General features: G+C 38.9%; 1 protein-coding gene across 1 annotated transcript in view; it reads right to left on the bottom strand.

The window, feature by feature from the left end:
* Positions 1-24,200, bottom strand: part of PCLO (piccolo presynaptic cytomatrix protein) — a 506,430-nt gene that overhangs the window by 56,720 nt on the left and 425,510 nt on the right. Inside the window, exons 21-22 of the mRNA XM_014570493.2 lie at positions 11,374-11,515; positions 5,617-5,684 (exon numbers count right to left, since the gene is read on the bottom strand). Of these exons, the coding sequence (XP_014425979.2) occupies positions 5,617-5,684; positions 11,374-11,515 (210 nt within the window). The remainder of the gene's footprint in view (positions 1-5,616; positions 5,685-11,373; positions 11,516-24,200) is intronic.

The following is a 24,200-nucleotide window of genomic DNA, read 5'->3' as shown; positions in this document are numbered from 1 at the left end:
CGAGGCATAACACCTTCTGTCGACAGAGTTCTGTCAACAAAAGGTGTTATTGTATGTAGGGTTGTGTCTAGACTACAGGGTTTTGTCGACAAAGCAGCTTGCTTTGTCGACAGAACTGAATGTAGTCTAGACGCTCTTTGTCGACAGAAGCTTTGTCGACAGTATCTGTCGACAAAACTTCTGTCAACAAAACCCTGTAGTCTAGACGTACCCTTGGTGTCCCACTAGCTGAGCCTGTTGACCATCAATGTGCTACAAGACTGATCTATGGAGCTGGGACACAGTTATAGCAACTAATAGATAAAAGTTCTGTTAAAATAAAATCTTAATTCAAGATACATGGTATAATTGGGGATCATTCTTGTTAGTAAGGAGCGTTATGCAGTCTCCCTCTCACTTTCCTCTCCTTATAATGAACAAATCAATATTTACACTATTCAGGCTATTTCCAAACTCCCAGGGGAGATAACAGTTTTCAAAATAAGAATAACCATTGGCATGGTTATGAAACTCTTGTGTTGCCTCTGTAAATAAATACCAGGACAATGAGAAGCTAAGAGGTGTGTGGAATTTTCAGCCTCAGACATAATAAATAGGTTTGCTGAAGCTCCAGTCATAGTACTCAGGATTCTGAAATGCTGCACAGCCCATCGACAGCACAGCTCAGACCACCATGAAGTACCGCAGATATCTCAGGATATCTCTCAGGGTATGTCTACACTGCAGAGTTTTTAGGGAAAAGCGGTCGTTTTTCTGAAAAAACTACACTTACATCCACATTGCTATTGAGTTCTTTTGGTAGAAAGTCAAAAGAACAGAGGGACTTTTCCAACAGTGGTAAACCTCTTTCTACGAGGAAGAAGCCTTTTTCCAAAAAAGCTTTTTAGGAAAAAGGCGTGTGTGGACACGGATGACAGTGTTTTTTCGAAAGAAGAATCCTCAAGGAAAAAGCACGGGTGCCCTGGTGGCCGCTCCATGCACAGTAATCAGAACTGAAATGCAAGATAGCATCCAATGTATGTGGACACTATCTTTCGAAAAAGCACATCATTTTTTCGTTGCGCTTTTGCTGTGTAGACGTTCTCTTTCAAATAATGTTTTTCTGGACAATCTCTTCCAGAAAAGCTTCTTCTGAAAGAAGCTTGCAGTCTAGATGTAGCCTCAGTTAGAGTAGCATAGAATCTACTCCACTGAGTTTGATACAGTGCCATCAGAATATTCCTTTTGCCTCTTTACTTTAGGAGAATTCCCAAAGAGATAATAAAATTTATTCAGTGTGTTGCTCAATCAGCTTTTTAACACCTGGCTCCCTAAGGTTTTGGTATTCCTCTTTAAAGTCTACATCTCCTATATCAAATATCAAACTGTTTTCTATGCAGACACCAGTAAAAATTCAAGAAAGTGCATTATCACCTACGACCGTTATTTTAATACGCACACCTATTAAAATACACATCACCCATTATGCAAAACTTCCATAGACAATTTTATGAAAATCCTGGGTTTCTTTCCTAATATTTGATTGGATAAAATTTGAACAGAGAGAGGAAGATGAACAGAGACATTTATGAATGATGACAACTTAGTCTATTTTAAATATTTTTTTTCCTTCTGAGCAGTGCCTAATTTGTAATGAAAGGGGTTCCAGGGCTCTAGCAATTATTTTTATTTTCATAACTGATGTGTCAAGCCCAGAGGTACTGGGGCTACAAACTGCCAAGCCCAGAGGTGCTGAAGCTATGAGTAACTAAGTCTAGAAGTGCTCGGCTTCAGCCCTGGAAAATGCTGGCACAAATTAAGCACTGCTTCTGAACATTGGTATTATTGGATATTAGAAACAGATCTAAGCTACAAAATTTGGATCAAAATCTGGATCTAGATTTCAACCATTCTAAAGGTAAAGACCTGAAGGTTTGTTTCAAGGCATTTGTTATTGTACATAAATATAGACTGTGAATTCACTATGAAGGATAGAACAACTCAGGTGATCCCAAATATACATAGCTTTACCATCAATCTGATTCCTGCTCTATATTCTCCGATTTATTGAGCTCACTAATTCCATTAAGGTAAAATAAATCAAACTTACCTTAAGTATAATTCAGGGAATCATAATTATTAAAATAGTAAAACCCTCCTCCTGTAACTGACATTAAGGATCACATTTTAATCTTATTATTTCCTTTCTTCTCTTTTTTTTTTGTCTTTTTCTTTGCAATAAGTACACCTTTAATTTTGGTCATTTAGATATCTAAGTACAGATTTGTAAATGATCACGTATTTGCGTATCTTAATGATGTCCAAAGATTGTGCATAGTTGGAGTGGAGCCTTGCAAAACCTAATCCTCTTTTCTCTGTATTTTTTTGAAATACTCTGCATCCCATTTGTGTCTTGAAACTTGTCGGGTGAGGAAAGGGAGAAGGGATTTCCTGGCTATCTTGTCGAAACTTGAGCCCACTTTTCTCTGTCTAAATCCCTACATTTGTTTAAAGATATTTAAATGTGACATGTCAGATTTTATATAGCTGCCTTTGGAGCTGACCTACTTTGAGTACAAGTAATGAGAACTCATCAGTTTGGACCCAACACCAAATTAGGGCCTGATTTTCACAACTATGTAACTCTTATTGGCTTCAATGGAGTTACTATACTGAGGCTCAATCTACACTAGCACTTTTATCAGCAAAACAGTTTTTGGTCCAGCCTGACAAAAAGTTTCATAAACAAAAGCACCAGTGTGTCCGTAGTGTAGACATAACTTTAGTCGAGTGTAAGTGTGAGGAGAGTGAGATTCTGTGTTTTAATCACTCACGCAAAGTGAACAGTGCACAGGATGACTAAAAACCAACAATGCAGAAATTAAAAAAATGGAAAGGTGCAATGTCTCAAGGGCAAACAAACATCTTTCGAATGGAAGTCTCTTGACAGAATAGCTTGACTAGCAATACCAGTTACTATCAGATTAATATAACCACTTTTAAAAATATTGTTTAGAGAATAAAAATAGGCATAACACTCAAACACAAAGGCTACGTCTACATTGGCCCCTTTTCCAGAAGGGGCATGGTAATTTTTAAAAACGCAATAGGGAAATGCACGGGGGATTTAAATATCCCCCGCGGCATTTAAATAAAAATGTCCGCCGCTTTTTTCCGGCTTTTAGAAAAGCCGGAAAAGAGCGTCTACACTGGCCCCAATCCTCCGGAAAAAAAGTCCTTTTCCGGAGGATCTTATTCCTACTTTGAATAGGAAATGTACCTTTGAGTAGGAATAAGATCCTCCGGAGTAATCTGAAATGTACCTTTGAAGTAGGAATAAGATCCTCCGGAAAAGGGCTTTTTTTCCGGAGGATCGGGGCCAGTGTAGACGCTCTTTTCCGGCTTTTCTAAAAGCCGGAAAAAAGCGGCGGACATTTTTATTTAAATGCCGCGGGGGATATTTAAATCCCCTGCGCATTTCCCTATTGCGATTTCAAAAATTACCATGCCCCTTCCGGAAAAGGGGCCAATGTAGACGAGCCCAAACTGTCTCCATGAACATTCCAGATTTTGGTGTTTATGATAAAAATTGGGTTTTTTTTTCACTTAATTTTTTTCACAAAATCTTTCTGCTCCTCCTTTCCTACATAGACCAAACTTCCCAACTAGACTTCGGGTATGTCTACACTGCATGCTTATTTCTAAATAAGCTATTCTGGAAGAAATACTCCAAATTAGATTTTTTCAAAATAGGACATCTACACTACAGCGAAGCCTCAAAATTAGTCCAGGGCAGGTTTCCCTAATGTGGACATGCTACCTTAATTTAGAGGGCCAGGAGGCATTGGGGGAGTAATTAGTCTGAATGGCCCTGGAGAGGAGCTATTTCGAAATAGCAGCAGTGGAACATCCACACTACTGCTATTCTGAAATAGCTATTTTGAAATAGGCATTATTCCTCATTGAATAAGGTTTACAGAAGTCGGAATATTTCAAACTTATTTCAGAACAACAGAATTACTGTGTAGACACTCACATTGTTATTTTGGAATAAAGGCTGGTATTCCAAAATAACGCTGCTGTGTAGATGCACCCTTCATATCCCATGATTCACTATGACTGTCATGATGTATGCAACTTCTCTTCTCACCCTGAAGGGAGATACTGGTGTATTGGAGATGTAGTCTGAACAGAAAACCTGGCCTGCAGAGGAGAATAGGACCATGAGACATCTAAAGTACAGTTCCTATAAAGCACTGTTGTGGCATTTCAAAACTGCAATATATGTTTTTGGAAGAAATATTTATGATTTTGATTCTTCACCAAAAACATGATTACAGGAAAAAAAGTCTCATTTCCCCAAACAGCTCTAATTTGAATCCCTCCACTTTTGTGGACATTGAATATATCATGCTAATTCCCACCAACACTTTTGGATATTAGGAAAAACTATTTTACTAGGAGGGTGCTGAAGTACTGGAATGGGTTCCCTATGGAGGTGGTGGAATCTCCATCCCTAGAGGTTTTTAAGTCCTGGGTTGACAAAGCCCTGGCTTTGATTTAGTTGGGATTGGTCCTGCTTTGGGCAGGGGGGTGGACTTGATGACCTCCTGAGGTCTCTTCCAACCCTATGATTCTATGAGTCTTTGTTCTTTGATAGTTCATTTGTTAGCACACATCAAAAAAGCATGAGACACTTTAGAGATTACTGTCGGTATCTGCTGAAAAGATGCCCATGCAGCAATTACAAGGGGATGGGTGTTATACTTATGGCCTTAGCAACTTTGGGACCGCTGTTTGGAGAACCTCACAGGTCACTGACAGGCACATTGTCCTCACTGTCATGAACAGTCACTTTCCTCATTGATTTAAATTAAAAAAAAATACCCAAGAACTTCCCCAAGCTGTTTCCTATATGAAAAGAGTAATCTGAAATGTACTAAGATCCTGATTCACTGTCCATTGAGGTCCTTCTATTGAATTCAGAGGAGGCATAGAATCACTTCCACAGACTACATAAAGCATTTGTTTTTACTCCAGTGGTATGAAACTGCTGGATGGAAATTGTTATTCATTGCAATGCGGCATTTTATGACCTTAAATAAACAGACAAGGTCTGATTCTCATTTACACAAAAGCCCTTTGACTTTGCTAGGGTGTAGCAAGGGCCTGAAAAGTTGGAGTTTAAGACTCTAATGTGGGGTGGAGGGCAATAAGCGGGTGGCAGCACAGCAGGGTTAGTGCTTATCAGGCTGCCAATGCTTTATTTACCTGCACGTCCACCGGTACAGTCACTTGCAGCTCCTAGTGGCTGCAGATAGCCATTTCCAGCCAATGGAAGCTACGGGAAGCAGCATGGGGCACGACACCACTTCTCACACCTCCCATTGGCTGAGAACAATGGGAATGGCAAGCAGCCGTACCTGCAGATATGCTGGTAAATAAAGTGCCGGTGGCCTACTAGGGGCTAACCCTGGCAAACTGCATCTGGCTCACAGGCTGCTTATTGCCCACTCCTGCTGTACTACTGACACAGATTCAGCTAATACTTCATAAAGCAAAAAGTTGAAATAACAATGATTTGTTTGGATAAATGGTCAGGCAATGCATTGTAATGTTGTTTGTATTTGATTTTACCTTCTGCATCGGTTAACCCCACTCCTGACTGCTTTACTGATTCTTGTCCATTCTGGCTCATCTTCCCTCTGTTGAAAAAAGCAGTTTTGTAGCCGTCAGTGAAGCCTTGAACACAAGACACCAAAGCACAAAGAAATCCTCAAACAGCTGATTAGAACTGTCCAAAAAGAGAAGAAACAATCACATCCTGATTTCCCTCGAAGGCACGGAACATTTTTTTCGTACATAACGGAAAGGGCAATAACTTTGCAGAAATGTGATTAGATATGCAGAAGTGTTGGTCTCCCATTGTAAACTGGAAAAGTCATTTCAGAAATGCTATCTGTCTGCTTGTCGATCTTTTGCACAAACTTGTAATCACATCTTTGGATAGCTTGTTCCTCCTCTCTCTATAGTCTGCTATGGGAAAGGTGAAATAAATAACACAGGGCCAGATTATAAGCATTAGTCCATGTATTCTAATATATCACAGCTCTTGGCCATTGCACCCACATTGGTCGAAGGATATTAGGGAGACAAGATGGGTGAGGTAATGTTTTTTATTGGAGCAATTTCTGTTGGCGAGAGAAAGAAGCTTTCAAGTTTACACAAAGCTCTTCTTCAGGACTGGGAAATGCACTGAGCCTCACAGCTAAATACAGGCTTGAACAGATTGTTTAGCATGAGTAGTTAATACATTTTTTCAAGGGATCATTCAAGGTGAAGTAGCCCATTAACACCTCTCCAGTCATAGGGAAGAAAAGAGGGGAAAAGGCCCCAACAGCAACATTGTAGGTGAAATCAGGCAATCAGGACATTCTCAAAAATATAAGACAAAACAACATCTCCTATGTGTGAACACTCTTCACAAAATGATCACTTAATATCTGATCTCCGAGTCCTCGTCCTGAAAGGAAGCCTGTAGGGAAACCTAAAATCCTAGACACTAAAAATCATGGCTTGAATACAGAGACTGGATTTATGGTTTATTACAGTATTAATAACACACAAATCCCTGCTCCTGCAGCTTTTTCCCCTGTAACACTGTAACCGGCCAGGTGTTAATGGGCCTCTTCATCTTTATGGTCCTTTAACATAGATGTTATAACTACTTATAGTACCTTACAGACTAACAAAAATATATAGTACCATGAACTTGCATGGGCAAACCCCACTTCATCAGATGATGAGTTGAAGTAGAAACTACAGAAACCAAGTTATTTATCATCATCTCCCTTCATGCCCGCTGGCATATAGGTCAGCAACAAAGATCCTCCACTTCTGTCTGTCTCTGGCCAGCCTTTCAATAGTGCCCCAACTGTAATTCATGCTCTTCATTTCTACTTCAGTGGTCCAGCGCCACATTGCCTTGGGTCATCCTCATTTCTGCTTCCCTTCAGGGGTCCAGTGCACAGCAGTCTTTGTGATGGAGCTTCCATCTTTCCTGAGCAGGTGCCCAATCCATCTCCAACATCTTTTCATAATGATGGTAGCCATGTCATCTTGTTTGCACCACTCAAGCAGGTCCTAATTTGAAATTATTCTTGGCCAAAAAATACGGAGGATCCTCCAAAGACTTCTGGTGTGAAAAGTAGACAATTTATCGAGGTCATACTCTGTCATCTGCCAGCATTCTGATCCATATAACAGTGTTGATAAAATACAGCTCTGATAAAACTTCAGTTTAGTATGGATGCTGTACTGTGATGACTTCCATAGAGCATTCAGACTCATGAAGATATTTCTGGCTTTACTGAGTCTGTTCTAGATATTGCTTCTGATGCCTCCATCTTGCCTGATAATACTACCCAAGTTTGTAAAGCTCTCTGTGATAGGTAGGTAGTGGACATCGATCTTAACTGATGCTGGTGCCTTAGGGTGCTTTAGTCTGACCTGTTTCCCGAAGGTGCAGAATCGAGTTGTCTTCTCTTGCATATGACGATGCGTATGGGAGAGCAGCACAAGGTCATCAACAAAATCAAGGTCCTCTAATGTGGAGAAGTTATTTATAACAGAGAAAAAAAAGGCGTCTGTCAAAGTTGAACTGGTGCCAATAAGGCTAATTAAGTGGGTTAGCATTGGTCCTACAGGATGCCTTTGTTATAAATAACCTGGTTTCTGTTATTTCTGCTCTAGCTCATCATCTGATGAAATGGGTTTTGCCCACGAAACCTCATGATACTATATATATATATATATTTCTTTATTTTATTTGTTAGTCTCAAAGGTGGCTCAGGTCTATTTGTCGTTTTTAAAGTTAACATAGCTACCCCTCTGAGACTTTATAACTACTTATGTGGAACAATCTCTTTCACCTTGTATTTAGCTGTGGGACTCTTAGCATATTTCCAAGATTTGCAGAAGAGCTCTGTGTAAATATAACAGCCTGTCTCTCTCACTAACAGAAATTGGTCCAGTAAAAAACACAAAACAAAAGGAAAAAAAAACCTCCCACCTTGTCTCTCTAAATTCTTGGTCACATCATTCATGAGTCAATCCTCTTAGACCATAAAGGGTATACGATTGCTATGATTTGTAAGGTAAGACAAATATTTGCACAATCACTCTAATAACTGTTGTGACACTACAGTTCAGGTTGGGAAGATTCCTTGATACTCTCTGGGTATGAGAAACAACTCATCATTGAGACACTAGCACTAATCACATCTGTTATGTCTGATCTTGACAGCTACCCGGTGTGATTAAAATTCCTTTGATTCATAAGTAGAGTTCTTTCCTCTGTTCATTTGGTTTATATATGGGCCTGGTTGTTATCAATATTACATAGGTGTGACAGAGGTTAGTGTCTGGCCTTGTCTTGTTTATTTCAACATACTCCACTTCTCTACAAACAAACTTTGAGGCATGATTACCATCCTCCACAAAATAAATTTTGCAAGTTTGAACTGACACTTCTAGGTTACAATTGGAAGACTATACTATGTACCATGATAGAGATTTAGCGCCAGATCATCAACTGGAGTAAACTGGCATTGTTCCATAACACTGCAGTCAAACGGAGATGTGTTGACCAACACTACCTGTGAATGAGGCTCTTAAGTTACACACTTTAGTTGCAACTTAAATTGTCCATCTCTGTGATAAAATAAAAAAAAATCTGATGGAAAAAAAATACTAAACTTTTTTTATTTCAGTTTAATTGCCTAGCAAAGGTGGGTTTTTTTTTTAAAAAAAAGGGTGAACTTAATTATGGAGCATGGCAAATACACTGTAGGGATTATGAGTACTCAGGTTCAGGTTCTATGCAATTTCTTTAATCATTTCCCATTCCAGTTTAGTAGCATTTTACACTCACTTTACATTGATAGAAAAATCTGCACAATGCACTGGGCAATGAAGAATCTGGCCCTCATTCTGGAGCACAGTTTGGTATGGGGGATATTGGCAGTTTTCTGACATTTCATACAAGTTCTGGCATTTTGATGAGAGATAAACACACACAAAAAAGAAAAGACCCCACCAAATGAAGTCACTTTATAAAGTGCTTTCTTCTATTGTCATTTATTTATTATTTTCCCTTGACACTTGTAACAATATCTAACATCTACAATGACATGCTTCTGGTTAGCTAACTCATCAAATAATCCCCATAGTATCACCGTTTATTTTTTTTTCTCAGCTAGATATTTAAGTGGCCAGCAGCATGAAATAAGAGTGGTTTAAAACTCAGGCTTTCCTGGCACACCATGACATTGTATTTTATCTTCAGGAACCATTATAAACTAATTATGCATATGGGTTGTAAAATACAATTAAAACTAATTTTTGCTCCCCTGAAGTACAATTTGTCTTAATCTGCAGCAAGAGTGAATGAAAGATTCAATAAAAAATTAATCAGATGGAACTTTATAGCCTGAGCTAATTCTTCCTTCCCTCCGCCCCTGCCAGTTGCTGAAGGGAAAACTTAAAAATAAGATTGATAGCTCTTTTTCTTTTTAGCATCTAATAGGTTACAGTCATTTGCTATTACACTGCATTGCAACAAGGGACATGCACTTTGGAATGTCACAAACTATACAGGACAAATTGGTTTTATTTCTTTTATAAATTCAAGAACCCTTAGAATATTTGCTCCAATCTTTCGCGGATCAGATTTCAGGATTGCAGAGCAAGAACCAACCATAGTGTGTTAGGAAAAGGCATGTAGGAAAGGAAGATTGACATGAAAAAGTTCATTAGACAGTGCAGTTCCAGCACAACATTGGGCTGAGAGTACTGCCACAGGCCAAAGTGTGGATCTAACTTAGGCCTTGTCTACATTGGAACATTTTATCACCAAAATGTTGCCTTTTGTTGACAAAACAGTGAGAGCATACACACTACAATGCAACAATGCCCAGTTCTGGAGATAAAAACCTTCCAGCCCTGCAAGAGACTTTTGAGTTTTCCTCTCCCTTTATTGTTGGCAAAGCCAGTGTGGACTCTGTTGTTTGTTTTATGGAGAGAACTGGCTTTTGCTAGTATCCTACAATGCCTGCCCTGATGCTGGGCTCAATGTTTTGTGATTTCTGCTGTCCTGCAAGCATGCACCCCTCCCCTTTCAAAGCTCTGGGAAGTATCTGACAGCTGATTGAGCTGCTCCATTTGGGGAACAAAGAACAAATCATTGGAATTCTTCTGTTCTGCCCTGAACTAGAAAGACAGCAGTAGGCGGACTGCTGCTACAGGGGGAGAGCTGGAGAGACTGCCGTGCTGCTTTGACATTCCTCAGCACGAAGAGCTCACAGAGCTACCAGGGAATCACAAGAAGTACAGGAATCAGCTCTGCCTTCCCACATTACTTTGTTCTTATCTGTGGACAGGATGCTAGTAATGGGTCCATGAAATGTCGACAATGGGGGGCAGAAAAACTGGTTTGACTATATTTCACTTTTGGTGACCTTTGCATGTTGACAGCCCTTTTGTCACCATACCTTCTCAGTGTAGACAAAGCCTTAGAAACATGAGTCAAAGTCACAGCTGGAGGAAATCAGAGTTTCTTTATAGAAGTGAGGTCCTCAGCATCCACATTCCTCTCTAACACTGGCTAGCAGTTAGGTCTCAGACTGCCCCAAGTTTTGTACTCCCCTCTGCATAACATGAGAAGTGGGAGAGGAATTATCTGGCATGATACGAGGAGCATAACTAGATGCAATCGATAAGATTAACAATGATAAAGCTTAGTGTTCTAAAATCAGGATAAACGTCTTAATAGTGAAAGTTGTTAGACTGTGGAGAAATCCTGTATTGTCAAGAGAAAGGACTTGATGTAGAAATCTTCCTCAAACTGCTATGATAATGCAGACATGGGGCTGAACCAAATATCTACATTCAAATTCCTAAACTTTGAGAGCTTTGGATTCAGATCTAGATCTGAATTTTGCTGTTAGTCCCTATGTCTAGAATGGGATGAAAATAAAAACCCAAATTGAACATCCTCAAATGTGGCAAAAGTTCTGTTCTCCCTCAGCACTTTGTGTCTCAAGCCCATTCTACTAATGTACATGAAACAGGATAAAGAGGAGATTGCTACTGGATTGGAACAATTCATTTGTGCTGCAGAGTCAGAGGTGGAGTGGGATTCAACATTTGTAATTGTGCACAGTGGAAAATGCAATTACAGACTCTGATGAGAGTCCTATCTAGTTAAATGCTATTAGCTTGTTATATTGCATAACACGAGTCTTGGGATGAAATGACAGATCAGGAACTCTGAGGCCTTAACATGCTGTACATAGTACATCAGGAGAAGAGAGTGTATTAAGGAAAAAACCTTACATTCTTGGAATGGGAAACAGATTGTTCTCCCCTGTGGTGCTGCTGCTTCCTTCACTATCCATGCTATATCCACTGCCAAAACTACTGGCTGAGGAGCCAGTGGAGACAGAGCTTTCTGCTGGGCGGTGGTTGGTAGGCCTTGCTGTATAGAGCAGGAATAACAGGTTACAAAGAAGCATGTAAGACACAAATATGAACAGTGCTAAGAATGTGCTATTGATCACAATTACATGCTGCAAACATTTTTTAATTCTACTTTACTTCCTATTCATTTGACAAAGTGAGTAGGATAGTTCTATGATGAGAATACCAATGGACCTTCCTGTTGTTCTGAATGAAACATTCCTTCATTGCATTTGATGACTTTTGATACAGTGCAGGGAAGCCAAAAGGAAATATCACCAATATACAATCTGTTCACATAAATTGTGAACAGAAACAACCTCATCTTCAAACATCATACCATTGCATTTCTCAACTGCTTCTTAATATCTTTTGTAACCATATTGTATGCCTTGAGTTGTTAAGCACAGCCCTTAGAGGTTTAGCACCAATTTACCAAATTGCTATTTCCCAGACTAATTTCATTTGGTCTGCTCTAAAGAAATTATTTTTACTTTAGAGGATTTATTTTGGTTTATTAATTTGACATGTCAAATGAATTAATTGCCCTGCATTTGGCAGCAAGTTGAGAAATATACACAGACCACATTGTGACACTACACTTAATAGAAGAACAATGAACAATATCTGTTCACACACTGAATAACACAATTGCCCAGGAAAAATAAATATAGTGATTTTTTCTAGAAAAGATAGCTATGGATGACACTTTACACTTATTTTAATAGAACAAATATAATGCTGAGGAGAGAGACATATGTGCTAAAAGCTCTCACTTTGGGTACATCTACACAGGAGTGTTATTTTGGAATAACTGATGTTATTTCAAAACAACACAGTTTGCGTCTACACTACATGCAATTATTTTGAGCTGGAGGACTTCTTAATCTGACTCCTGTAACCCTCATTTTATGAGGAGTAAGGGAAGTCGGAGGAAGAATGCTTTTCCTCAAACTTCCTGCTATATAGACAGCGCCAAAAGCCAAAATAAGCTATTTTGACTTAAGCTATGCAATTGATGTAGGTAAAGTGGCATAGCTTATGTTGGCTTTATCACTGCTATTTAGATGTGGCCAGGGTGTAAACATAAAGTTTTGCTGTTATCTTGGTCAGCCTTGAAGTGTGAAGACAAAGACTTCAAAGGGATTATATTTAAACATGAAATTTGCCAAAAATCTAAAACAAATAATTTCAAATATGGCCCAGAATGCAGTTACTATCCCATCCAAATTCCTGATATTTATGTTTGACTTGGTGTGTGTTATTTCTGGTGAAGCCTTCTGCAAACTGCCTTGCAATGTGACGCAAAGTTATATCCTTTGAAAATGGGTGAATAGCTGACAGTGGAAAATAAGGATAAAAGGAAATAGTGCACTGTGAGTCACTGGTCTGTCCTAACCATGAATATCTAATCCCATAATCCAGGTTCCATCTAAAGTGCATGGTAGCACAGCCCTGCAGATGCTTAATGAGCCCCACTGGATGTACTTGCTGTTCTGTCCTCAAGAGGAAGCTCCTGCTATAGCTGAGGGAGAAGTGCCCGTCCCCCAGCCAGGCAGCTCTGTGCTCAGAGCCCTGAGCTCCTGGCTGGGCGGGGCTTATTAAGCAGCTGTGTGTGTGTGTGTGGGGGGGTGTTACTGCACATCTTAAAGGGAACCTTACTCATAATGAATCTTCCATAATGAATTCAGCCATCAAGTAACTTTTAAAAACTCTACTATCATCAGCTATTTTCAGTCCCTCAGTCCCTCCATTTGAATACTGTCTAGGTTTCTTTAAGAACCCATTGATTCTGAGCTGTATTTCATAACACTTAGCACTTAAATTATTCTGAAGAGATGATTAGCAGTTAACTTTTCAAATCATGCCTGTGTCAGTGAGGCACCAATCAAAGTCTCTGTTTTTCCAGAGAAATAGATGTAGCTGTGCAAATACTCTGCAAAAGAAGAGCCTAATAGATAAATGACATTACACTAGGAACTCTGCCAGTTTGGTATTCCTGACAACTCAAGTGGGCAGTGAGCTAGATCATCATTGGATAGCATAGGAGTAGAAGGCCCACCCAAAATCTGTATTTCCAGAGATGTGTCTAGGAGGACGAGGAGAAGGGGATTGTAGAAATCTCATGGCCTCCTACTTCTGGCAGTGTGGATTCCTCCTTGCTCATGCCTGAGCCAAAGCTACCCTTAATCTAATTTTTTAGACTGTTTGCAGGATCTGCACTAATCCCAGTGGTTGTTTCCACACAGGTGTGCCATAGGATGGTGTCACATAGGCTTGGTTACTCCTCATGCCATCACATCTAAACATCCCTGACCCCACAAAAACGATAAAAGACCAAAGCGGTGGTTATGAAGTGTGATGGTGTTGCTGCTCCTTCATTATGGAGATACCTGCAAGTTAGGGTCCTTATTGAACACCTCAGCTTGTTCATGGTTAAAACAGAGGGGAATGACATCGCTCCTGGTTACCTTGTTTATTCTGTAAAGACTAGTTCCTGAGCCCCTCCTCCACTGCCTCTGTATCCTTATGGGTAGTAGTAGGAATATAGAATTGAGTACAGCATTCCAAACAAGATTTCACCTAACATTATAACCATACAAATGTAGCACAGGAGGAGATCTAAAAAGGTCATCTAGTCCATCCTTTGTACTGAAGGAGGATCAAGTATATACATAGACCATTCTGATAGGTATTTTTCTAATTTGGTCTTCTTCAAGTGACAGGCATTACACAACCTCCCTTGGAAGTTTATTCCAGTGCTTAATTATATAGTTCTAGAGGTTTTCCTAATGTCTTGCTTAAATCTCCCTTGATGTAGATTAATCCCATTACTTCTTACCCTGCCTTTAGTGGACATGAAGAACCATTGCTCATTATCTTCTTTATAAATGCCTTAGGCTGTGTCTACACTGGCCACTTACTCTGGAAAAGCAGCCGCTTTTCCGGAATAACTTGCCAGCTGTCTACACTGGCCGCTTGCTTTTCCGGAAAAGCAATGACGATCTAATGTAAAATCATCATTGTTTTTCCGGAAAAACTATGCTGCTCCCGTTCGGGCAAAAGTCCTTTTCCAGAAAAACTGTTCCGGAAAAGGGCCAGTGTAGACAGCACAGTAGTCTCTTCCGCAAAAAAAGCCCTGATCGTGAAAATGACGATCGGGGCTTTTTTGCGGAAAAGCGCATCTACATTGGCCACAGACGCTTTTCCGGAAAAAGTGCTTTTCTGGAAAAGCATCCTGCCAATGTAGACGCGCTTTTTCTGGAAATACCTATAACGGAAAATTGTTCCGTTTTAAGCATTTCCGGAAAAGGGTGCCAGTGTAGACGTAGCCTTAATGTACATGAATATTATCAGTAATCCCTCCTTCCACCACAGTTGTCTTTATCCAAGTCTAAATGTGTCCCTTTTTTATTAATTTTTTCTTCACAGGTCCGATTTTCTTTTGTAATTTGTGTAGCTCTCCTCTAAACACTGTCCAACTTCTCTACATCTGTCCTAAAGGGTGGCATCCCAAACTGAACACAATAGTCCAGTTGAGGTCTTGCTAACAGCAAGTAGAGGGAGCCAGTTAACTCCCCTGTCTTATGTACAGCATTACTGTTAATACATTCCAGAATGATATTAGGGTTTTTGCAACAGCATCACATTGTTGGTTCCTATTCAGTTTATAAATTTATAATCCATTATAACCCTGCAGAACCTTTTCAGCAGTAATACCTCCTAAGCCAGTTTTTTCCCATTTTGTAACTGTGCTTTTTGTTTTTTCCTTTTTGAAATGCGTAAATGTTGTTATAAGACTATTTGTTCTCAATAGCTGAATTTATCTCCTAGGCCTTTACTTACATTTTGAAGTTGTTAAGAGTTCTATTTTTTAGGAACACCAAACTTCCTTCTTGGTGCTCATTGGGAATAAAATGTCCTTTGAGAATGCATTTTGCATTTAGTATTTTAAATTTCTATTCTTCACTCTCCCCTATTTTACATTTTTCACGTTAATTTCCTTTCCCATCAACTCTATTACTAGAATTGAGTATTATACATGGAGCACTCAAGTTCTGAAGGCTTCAACATTCAATATGGGTTATTCATTTGTGTCTGATCCACATAGGGAATTAGTCTGCCACTGCTGCCACGTTGGGACCTAGTGCTATAGAATAGATCTGTTTGCCTTCTGTTTTCCCCACAACATATTTTTGACTTTTAATTGGGGAAAAAAAAACCAAATACGAAATTCCATAAACATTCAATTATTCAACAAAATATTCATTTTTTTCCACAGAAAGCAGACACTTTTTGGGTGCATCTACACTGCACCATAACTCAAAGTAAGATATGCAATTTGAGCGATTCTATTTCAAAATAGTGCCAAATTTTAAAATAACTCGCTACTCTGAAACGACCCTTACTCCTCATCGAATGAGGTTTACAGGGACGTTGGAATAGCGAGCTCAAAATAACGGGCTTGCTGTGAAGCTGAGGGATAGCTATTTTGGAATACTTCAGTAACCGAAATAGCACTGCAATGTAGACGTACTTTGTGAACATTTTCATTTAATCAAAAATCCAGTTGTCCATTGAAAAACAGTTTAAGGGAAACTTTCAACCTTCTCTACTGGCTATGCTCATGTGTGAGCTCATGAATACATGATGGGTTGCCTGCAATAACAGGGTAGTGGAATTGATGTCCCAAAAGATCTTTTCCAGGTCTGTCCTATATTCCTATAACATTATAAACTCTTGTGAGGACAGGGCAAGAAAATGTTACTTAGCTTTTAGCTCTAGGTAGAAACAGTAGTCTAAGTGAAATCAAGACTTTGCCAACAGCCTTATGGAACACTGGAAAAATCATCTGACTGTATGGAGTGGACAAAGTAGGGAGTGAGGATTAAAGGGTGTAAAATTAGTCTCCTCCTTGGTAGTAGTTCAGATTTCTGCTATTAACCATTCATTCTGGTGTTCATTCTGATCAGGCGGTTAATAGCAAGCTCCTTTTGTTAACTTAACATCTTGTTCTCTACTAACGTTGAGTTGCAGTGGTTGATAATAATTCAATAAATATGCAACTGCCAACTATAAGATAATATTTTAACACTAGCCTGGTGGGTCTAATGGCACCAGTAACTGATATCAGTCATGAGATTAATGGCACCAGAACTGCTATCAGTTTGTTTGTTTTTCATTTAAGTCTATATAATGAAAATATCCAAATTTGGTTTTAAATGGAAAGGCTTCTAATGAAGTTTGCATGAATGGGATTGGAAGAGCTATTGATTGCCTTCTAGGTTGAAATGTTTTTCTTTCCTCTAAATCTGCTGCTCTCAATGCTTTATCCACATAATTATGATTAAGAAAGTGAGCGAAGTTGATACCAGCCCAGGAGGGAGGCAAATATTTACATGCCTAAATACACTACCTAGTTCTCCACGAAAAAGGATTAGACGTACAAATGCAACCTATATCTCTTTTGCATTCAATGCCATTAACGGATCTATGTGAAGACATCCCTATCAGAAACAAGGCATTCCTGCGGCAATCTTTATATCCTATTTTAGAAAACAATTGCAAGATTTAAAATAAATAAAGAAAGAAAATTCTGCACTTCTCCAAATTAAAAACAACAACAAAAATTTAACACAATTCTAGTCATCTCCACATAGGGGAGTAGATTTTTTTAAAAACTCATAATTATGGAGCCAGGACGAGAATTAGATTCTATAACTGGAGAAATATGAGTGTCTGGCCTCAAATGTCATTTTAAAGGGATAATGTCATTTTAAAATCCATGGGGAAGGTAGAGGAGCCAAATTCTACTACTAAATCTTGCAGTGAAAGGGGGTTTGAGACTACAGAAAAGAAATGCATGTGTTTTTTTTCAAGCTAAGCATAAGGGAGATAATTCACACAGCACCTACAGCCATGAGCTGTCCAATCAATCAATAATGTAGTGGAAGCTACTAAGCACTGCCAGACTTCCCAGCCATTCATCGAGACAGAACGAGCAGTTTGTTTAAAGAGGGAAACTTGAGATTAAATGTGTGGGCAACTGGTTCAGATAAAATAGCCACTATCTCAAAGAGAACCTTCTTCTGAGTTCTAAATTGTAGATAGTATCTTTTCCCCTATCCCAATAGTTATTCCTTTTTTTACTTGGATGGACAGGACCAGAATCAGAAGGACCAAAATGCTACCAGAAAAACTGTACTAGTTGCAACACAAGCTGTAAATACTAGAAAACTCATGAGATAAATAATTCTTGCTAGATTTTCAGCCCAGATTAACAGAATAAAGACAGATATATGGGCATCTTGTATAATTATCTACACTTAGGGTATGTGTGTGTGTGTGTGTGTGTGTGTGTGTGTGTCATGGGGGAGACACACGGGTGCCATTTAGGGAGAGTGGGGGAGCATCAGCTGTGCGTACTGGGATGAGGCCTTCTTTTCTTCCCATTCCCCTGACAATTGGGAAGCAAGTGGAAAGTACTTGGATTCAGAGCATGCCTTTCACTTCTGGGTGGTGAAGGGAGGAGTCAGAGGCATTATTCACAGAATTTAAGTACTTTTCCCTTGCTCTTTGAGAGTCAGGGGAATGGGAAGAAAAGCAAGCTGTGTCCCTGAATGCAAGGCTGATGCCTCCCTGCTCTCCCAAAATGGTGCCCGGGGAGGGAGGGAGAAGGTGTAGGGACATACCAAACAAGTCAGCATAATAGCATTTAACTCAGAGATGGGAACTACACAAAACTGAGGCAACTAGCTAAAACAGATATTAAAAATATAGCCACACAAATGAAATGCCTATAAATTGCATGGAAACATTTTAAAAACACCATAACAAATGTAAGAAGACCAGAAAAAAAAAGCCACCATGGCTAATAAGAAAGCAAAAGAAGCAAATAGAGGCAAAGGGGGATTCTTTAAAATTTGGAAGTTAAAACCTACTGTGAAAAACAGAAAGAAGCACACAATCTGGAAGATCTGCTTTTAAAGTATAATTAGGTAGGCCAAAAAAGAATATTGCTTACTGTTGTGTGGTCCCCATTTCAAAAAAAGATATTAGAATTGGAAAAGATACAGAGAAGAACATCAAAATTATTAAGGATCTAGAATAGTTTCCATGTGAAAAGAGATTAATAAAACTGGGACCATTCAACTTGGAAAAAGAGATGACAAAGGGGGATATAAAAGAGGTGTATTAAATTATCAATGGTGTGGGGAAAATCATTAAGGAAATGTTATCCTATAGGATGCATCTACACTGTACCCAGAGCTGCAGTGTAGATGTAGCCTTACCTAACACAAGAACTGCTATAATCCAATGAAATTAATAGGCAGGAGATTTTAAACAAAAGGAAGTACTTCTTCATAAAACACAGAGTCAATCTGTGGAACTCATTACCAGTGGATTTTGTGAAGATCAAAACTATACTGGGGCTCAAAATAGAAGTAAGTTCACAGATGCTATTAGATGAGATGGTGAAGGATACAACCCCATGTGCTGAATGTCCCTACCTTCTGACCGCCAGAAGCTTGAAGCAAATAATCATTGACAGGTCACTTGAGGATTGCCTATTCTGTTAATTCCTTTTGACATACCTGACACTGACCATGGTGTGCAGAGCAGATACTGGACTAGATGGACCACTGATCCGACCTGCTTTGGCTGTCCTTATGTTCTTATATACCCAGGATGACTCTTTAAATCTTTGAGGTTTGCTGATGACTATTTGAGATAAGAGTAAAACACTATCGCCGAAAAGTTGCTCAGTGGAGCACAACCATCTTAGTATTTCATTTCTCATTCAAGGGGTAGGCCTGTTTACAGTGGCTCCTGGACTTGCTTTAGAACTTCTGGAAAACTGCAATGCATAACCCTCAGAGAGACTTCAGGAACATAAATAATCGGCTCAATATTCCTGAAATTCCTTTCTGGTTTTGGACTGCAACTGCTTCCTGCTCATTTCTTCTCTCAACTAATTTTGGGTTCAGCTAATTACCTTTGAGAAAAGACCATCAAACAGAATGGTAAGGACAATGTTCCAAAGAATTCTGTTAATAAAGCCCTGCCTCTTCAAAAGAAGTGCAATGTATCCAAATCCAAGGTACATCACAAGGTTTAGATCTTTGGGGGACCTGGTGGTTCTACCAACTGTAGAAAAAGTGGGTGGAAATTAAGTGGAGCCATGGTTCTGCCTCTCATCCTAAATGTGCCAACTAGGGGATCAAAGTGGTGGAGTGTGCTGTTTTCTCCAATGTAACCAGAGGTGTGGGAGAAGACCAGCTGGTAGTCCTTCTGCAGTAACAAAGCTCTAGGTAGTCTCAACCCAAAATGCAATCATCTTGGCCAACACCAAAGATAGAACCAGGGACTGCCAGACCTAAAAGGTATGTATTACTACAAGCTATGTAGTTGTACCACTTACATCCGTCATTAACTGAGTATGGAGGGTTAGGCACATAACAAACATGGATCAATATACCACAGGGGTTATATCATTGGTTAGCCCTAAGAATCCCATTCTGCTATCCTTCCTTACTATGGACAGTACTTACTCACTGGGTATGCCCCTCATATCTGCCAATAATTTTTACATCATTTTTTATTTGACTAAATGTTTTTGTTTATGAGTTTGTGAAAATTCAGTGGGATCTCTCAACATGTGGTACCACACAATGTGAGTAATATTGGCAGGACAGCGTCCTACCAAAAGTGCTGCAACCTTGTTTCTTTAGTCAACAAAGCAATCTTAGCAATCTAGTTCTAGTATATATGATCCATGGGCACAGGCCACTGGCTAACAGTCTTTTGAAATAGGAGTTATTGGACTAAAACTCTGAGCAATTTCCTGAAATTACATGTCATTTTAAAATGGTGGAGAAAAAATAAGATGCCTCATAACAGCAAAAGGTGCCAGTATTCAGCCTGGAACCAAAAGGCAGCTGAAAATGATTTCCATCTGCTGAGAATGGGACAAACTGTTCTTGTTTTGATAATGACAGAGTGATTCTGGGAAACCAGTTGCCTGTTGCAATAAGAAAGTTCATTCAATTTATCCAGAAATTAGGAGCCCAGGGAAGCTTGGCATAAAGTAGCTTCATTAGGCAGTAAATTATTTACACTGTGAAGGAGTCATCCCAAACTATGGCAAGAAATGAAAACCTAGTGGTGCCTGTGACAAGCATTTAATGCTTCTCTAAATGACGAGAGCTTGAATAAACTGATATTTAAATCTCAACCCACTCCTATGCAGCCCAAGCAATATGCAGTGTCCAGGAAATTGGTTGCATTATCCATTCCAAATTGGCCAAGGCCCATGAAATAACAGCTACTGAGAGGAACTTTAGAATATTCCATTTCTTCTGAGTAAATAGCTCACAATTATACTGTGCTGACTTACCAAGTTCACAATGTAATACAGGTTGAACCTCTCTAGTCCAGAACTCTCTGATCTGCAAACATCCATTGTCTGGAGTGTTTTTAGTTAGCTGGATGTCTACTTTTCATGGGTGTGGCCAAACTTCCCGTGGTCTCATCAAGTTTGTTTATAGCCACCAGTCCTAGCTCTCAGTGTTCTGTGCTGTTATTTAGCTCCAATTTACCCCTAAATGTCCTCTAACAACCCAGTAAGCAGTGGAAGTGTTGGTAATGCTGCTAGACAATATTGACCTCCCATGGTCTGGAAAATTATCTGTTTCAGAACTGGTCAGATCTCAAGGGTGCTCTCTAGAAAGGTTCAATCTCTAACATACATATCTGCTTAGAACTCAGTACTCCTACCTTGTTTTATCTCTAAACTTTTTTTTTCAGCAGTATCTCATTTGTGACAGGCCAAAGAAATTGAGCATAAGCAAGAAGGAAATCTCAGTTAAAATCATTCTTATCTCACTTCATGTCCATATTGCCCTTTCAACAATAAATTCCACAAGTGTGCTATTTTTTCATAAGAACAAGTAAACTAATGGACCATTCTACTATAGGATGTACAGAAGTGTCTTTCTGGAAGCACAAAGACAATACATAGCTGGCTATATTATGAAGTTTCTGGCTTGAAGCTTCTACTCAGCTTATGCAAATTTTACTTTCATGCAATGCATGAACATTTGAAACACACACAACTGTCTTCCTGAGCCTACAAAACTTCCTCCTCTCCATCTTTGATGCTGATCAATCTGCTAACTATACAACATTTTTATGCGATGACAAAATCAAGATGAAGCATGTTGCATTTTCAGGACAAATCTAATCATCTTTTTTGCAGTTGTACAAGACCTTTGGCAGCAGCTGAATTATGTAAAGAAGTGAAATACATGGAGAGGCCATCACTGAACAGTGTTCAGTGCTTAGTTCTGTTTGAGCTCCTTGTACAACAGTGTGTGCACTGAGAAGAGACCATCTTGAATCACATATGAAGTTAGGTAACCATTGTGATTTTATTTTCTGTGTTTTGCACTTCTAACTTCATAGGAGACTACTGTCTGATTGAGCTGCTGCTATTTTTGTGTAGCAGAACTAATGCAGCATCTCTCATGTAAAGCTTATATGATGTTCTATCTTGTCATGGAGACTTTGCTATTGTTCTTTCTTGCTTTGTCACTTCTGCTAAAGTAAAAGTCATCGAGACTGAGTATGTATGGGTTGTTCTTTGGACCAAGAAAAACATATTCTGTACTTTGAAAAGGTTATTTATATCAAGTCCTACAAAGTAATTTATTTTGTGTACATTTTTACGCTTCATTTGGTTTTTGCTATATAAGTTATTCACATTCTAGAGCCTGGTAAAAGGTCAGTCAAAACATCTTGAAAATCAAATATTCAAAATGATTTTCCATGAGTGATTTACCAAACAGCAACTGTCAAATAATTTTTGATCAAACACACTTGGGAATGGGGAATAATCTGCAGAACAGGAAAATGATGCAAAATTTGTTGAATAAATTATACACAATGCTAATTGTGAATAAAAAAACCAAGTTAAAACTCATGAGATTCTGCAACTTAACTCACTGCAGTTAAGACAAAAAAAGTTCAGACAAAGCTACAATATCCTGTTTGAATATTTTAGGAAAAAGGGGGGTTGATTTTTCATATCAAAATGACTTTTCATTTACACTTTTCAGTAGAATATATAATATAGAATTTAAGTCCAAATAGCCCTAAACAACCACAAACAAAAAGTGTTGGGGACTTTACTTATCCAGAGAATTTTGAAATGTTCCGGTATTCTTCCAAATTGTAATGAAAACAATTTTCAAAATCTCAACCTTCCACAAATCTTCATTCTTTGCACAGTGCTACTAAATATGTTCTTATGCTCCATATAAGCATTTCATTTTTTGGATGAAACTTCATAGTTGGGTTTTGCTTGCTATTAGTATTAATACAATTAATTTTTCAATTCTCCCTTTCCATTTTAGGGAGACAACAAAAAATTGAGATAATAACAACAGGGTAATAAATGGGAGACTATAAATAAAATATTTTTTTTTGTTTTCTTATCTTCTGCAATGAAGATAAAATAAAGCTGTCCTACCTATCTAATTTAGCTTACACACAATGTCATTTAGGACTCAAGCAGAATTATCTGAGCCAATTCCACAACAGATATAAATCAGTAAAGTGGTCCTGGCTGATTTGACCTGGCTGATTTGAATCAGATGAAGTTCTTATTGGGAGGCAGTGGTAGGTAGGTGGATGATGGCAAACCTAGCATTTAGGTGTAATAGCACAATTGCCCATAACAATTATTTTAAATATTGCTAGAAGGTATTCTTTTACGTCTTTCCTTCTCATTGGTAGTTTGCAAAACTCCATTGAACACATATGCAGTTACAACAACATTGAGAATGAGAAGGGAGAAGGCTCCATATCCTAGCTGGAAATCCAGCAGCTGAAGTGTGCAGTTAGTATTTTGTCAAAACACAAGAACTGTTAAAGCATGCTTAAGCAGACCAGGTTAAAAGCATGCATTTAATTAGGTAATGTGAACAGTTAATCCATTTTCAACAGAAGAGCAGGTCTCCCAGCAGAATAGAAGTGCACCAATCACTGTTGTATCATGTTACTTAGCACATTGCTTCATAAAGGACTTGCACACTTATGGTAAGATCAAGTAAAGGTCTTGGTTCGCATTGACATTAACAGCATTTTATAGAGGGTAAATAAATACACTCTACAATGAATCAGTAGACATGGCAAGAAGCATTTTGGTTTTGGTTGGTTTCTTAGCCATGTCTTTCTGCTCACCTCCTTCGGGCTTGACTGGTCCATCAGACATCACTTTTCTGAGGGCTAGTTGGCTTTGGTCTTTGTTGTCATTGGCTGGTGGAGGCAGATTGTCAGACTGAGTTCTTTGAATTGGGAGGACTCCTGCTATGCTGTGTCTGTGCTGCTTCCTGGCATGATTAGACTGACCGCTTTTATGTGCTGCTGTGGCAGTGTGGGTGAAATGGAAACCCAGAGTATGTATCCTCAGATGGAACCAGCTTAAATGTTATTCATGCAAACAGAAGTGTTTTGTTCTGCACTTAAATAAGTAGTGTTTTCAAACACCAAAGAGACACCACATGCACAGCACTAGAGGGTATTAAAACTGGCTGTTTCTTAATTAATGATGGTGGGACTAGGGAAATATTTTCCCCCTTTGTGCTTTATACTACAATGAGTTTATGGAACATCAACAAACCCTGAAGACAAACACAGCGAGT

The sequence above is a fragment of the Pelodiscus sinensis genome, chromosome 1 (genome assembly GCF_049634645.1).
Source record: "Pelodiscus sinensis isolate JC-2024 chromosome 1, ASM4963464v1, whole genome shotgun sequence".
Taxonomy (NCBI): domain Eukaryota; kingdom Metazoa; phylum Chordata; order Testudines; family Trionychidae; genus Pelodiscus; species Pelodiscus sinensis.
The sequence above is the reverse complement of the archived record's forward strand: the minus strand, read 5'-3'. Positions and strand labels throughout refer to the sequence as shown.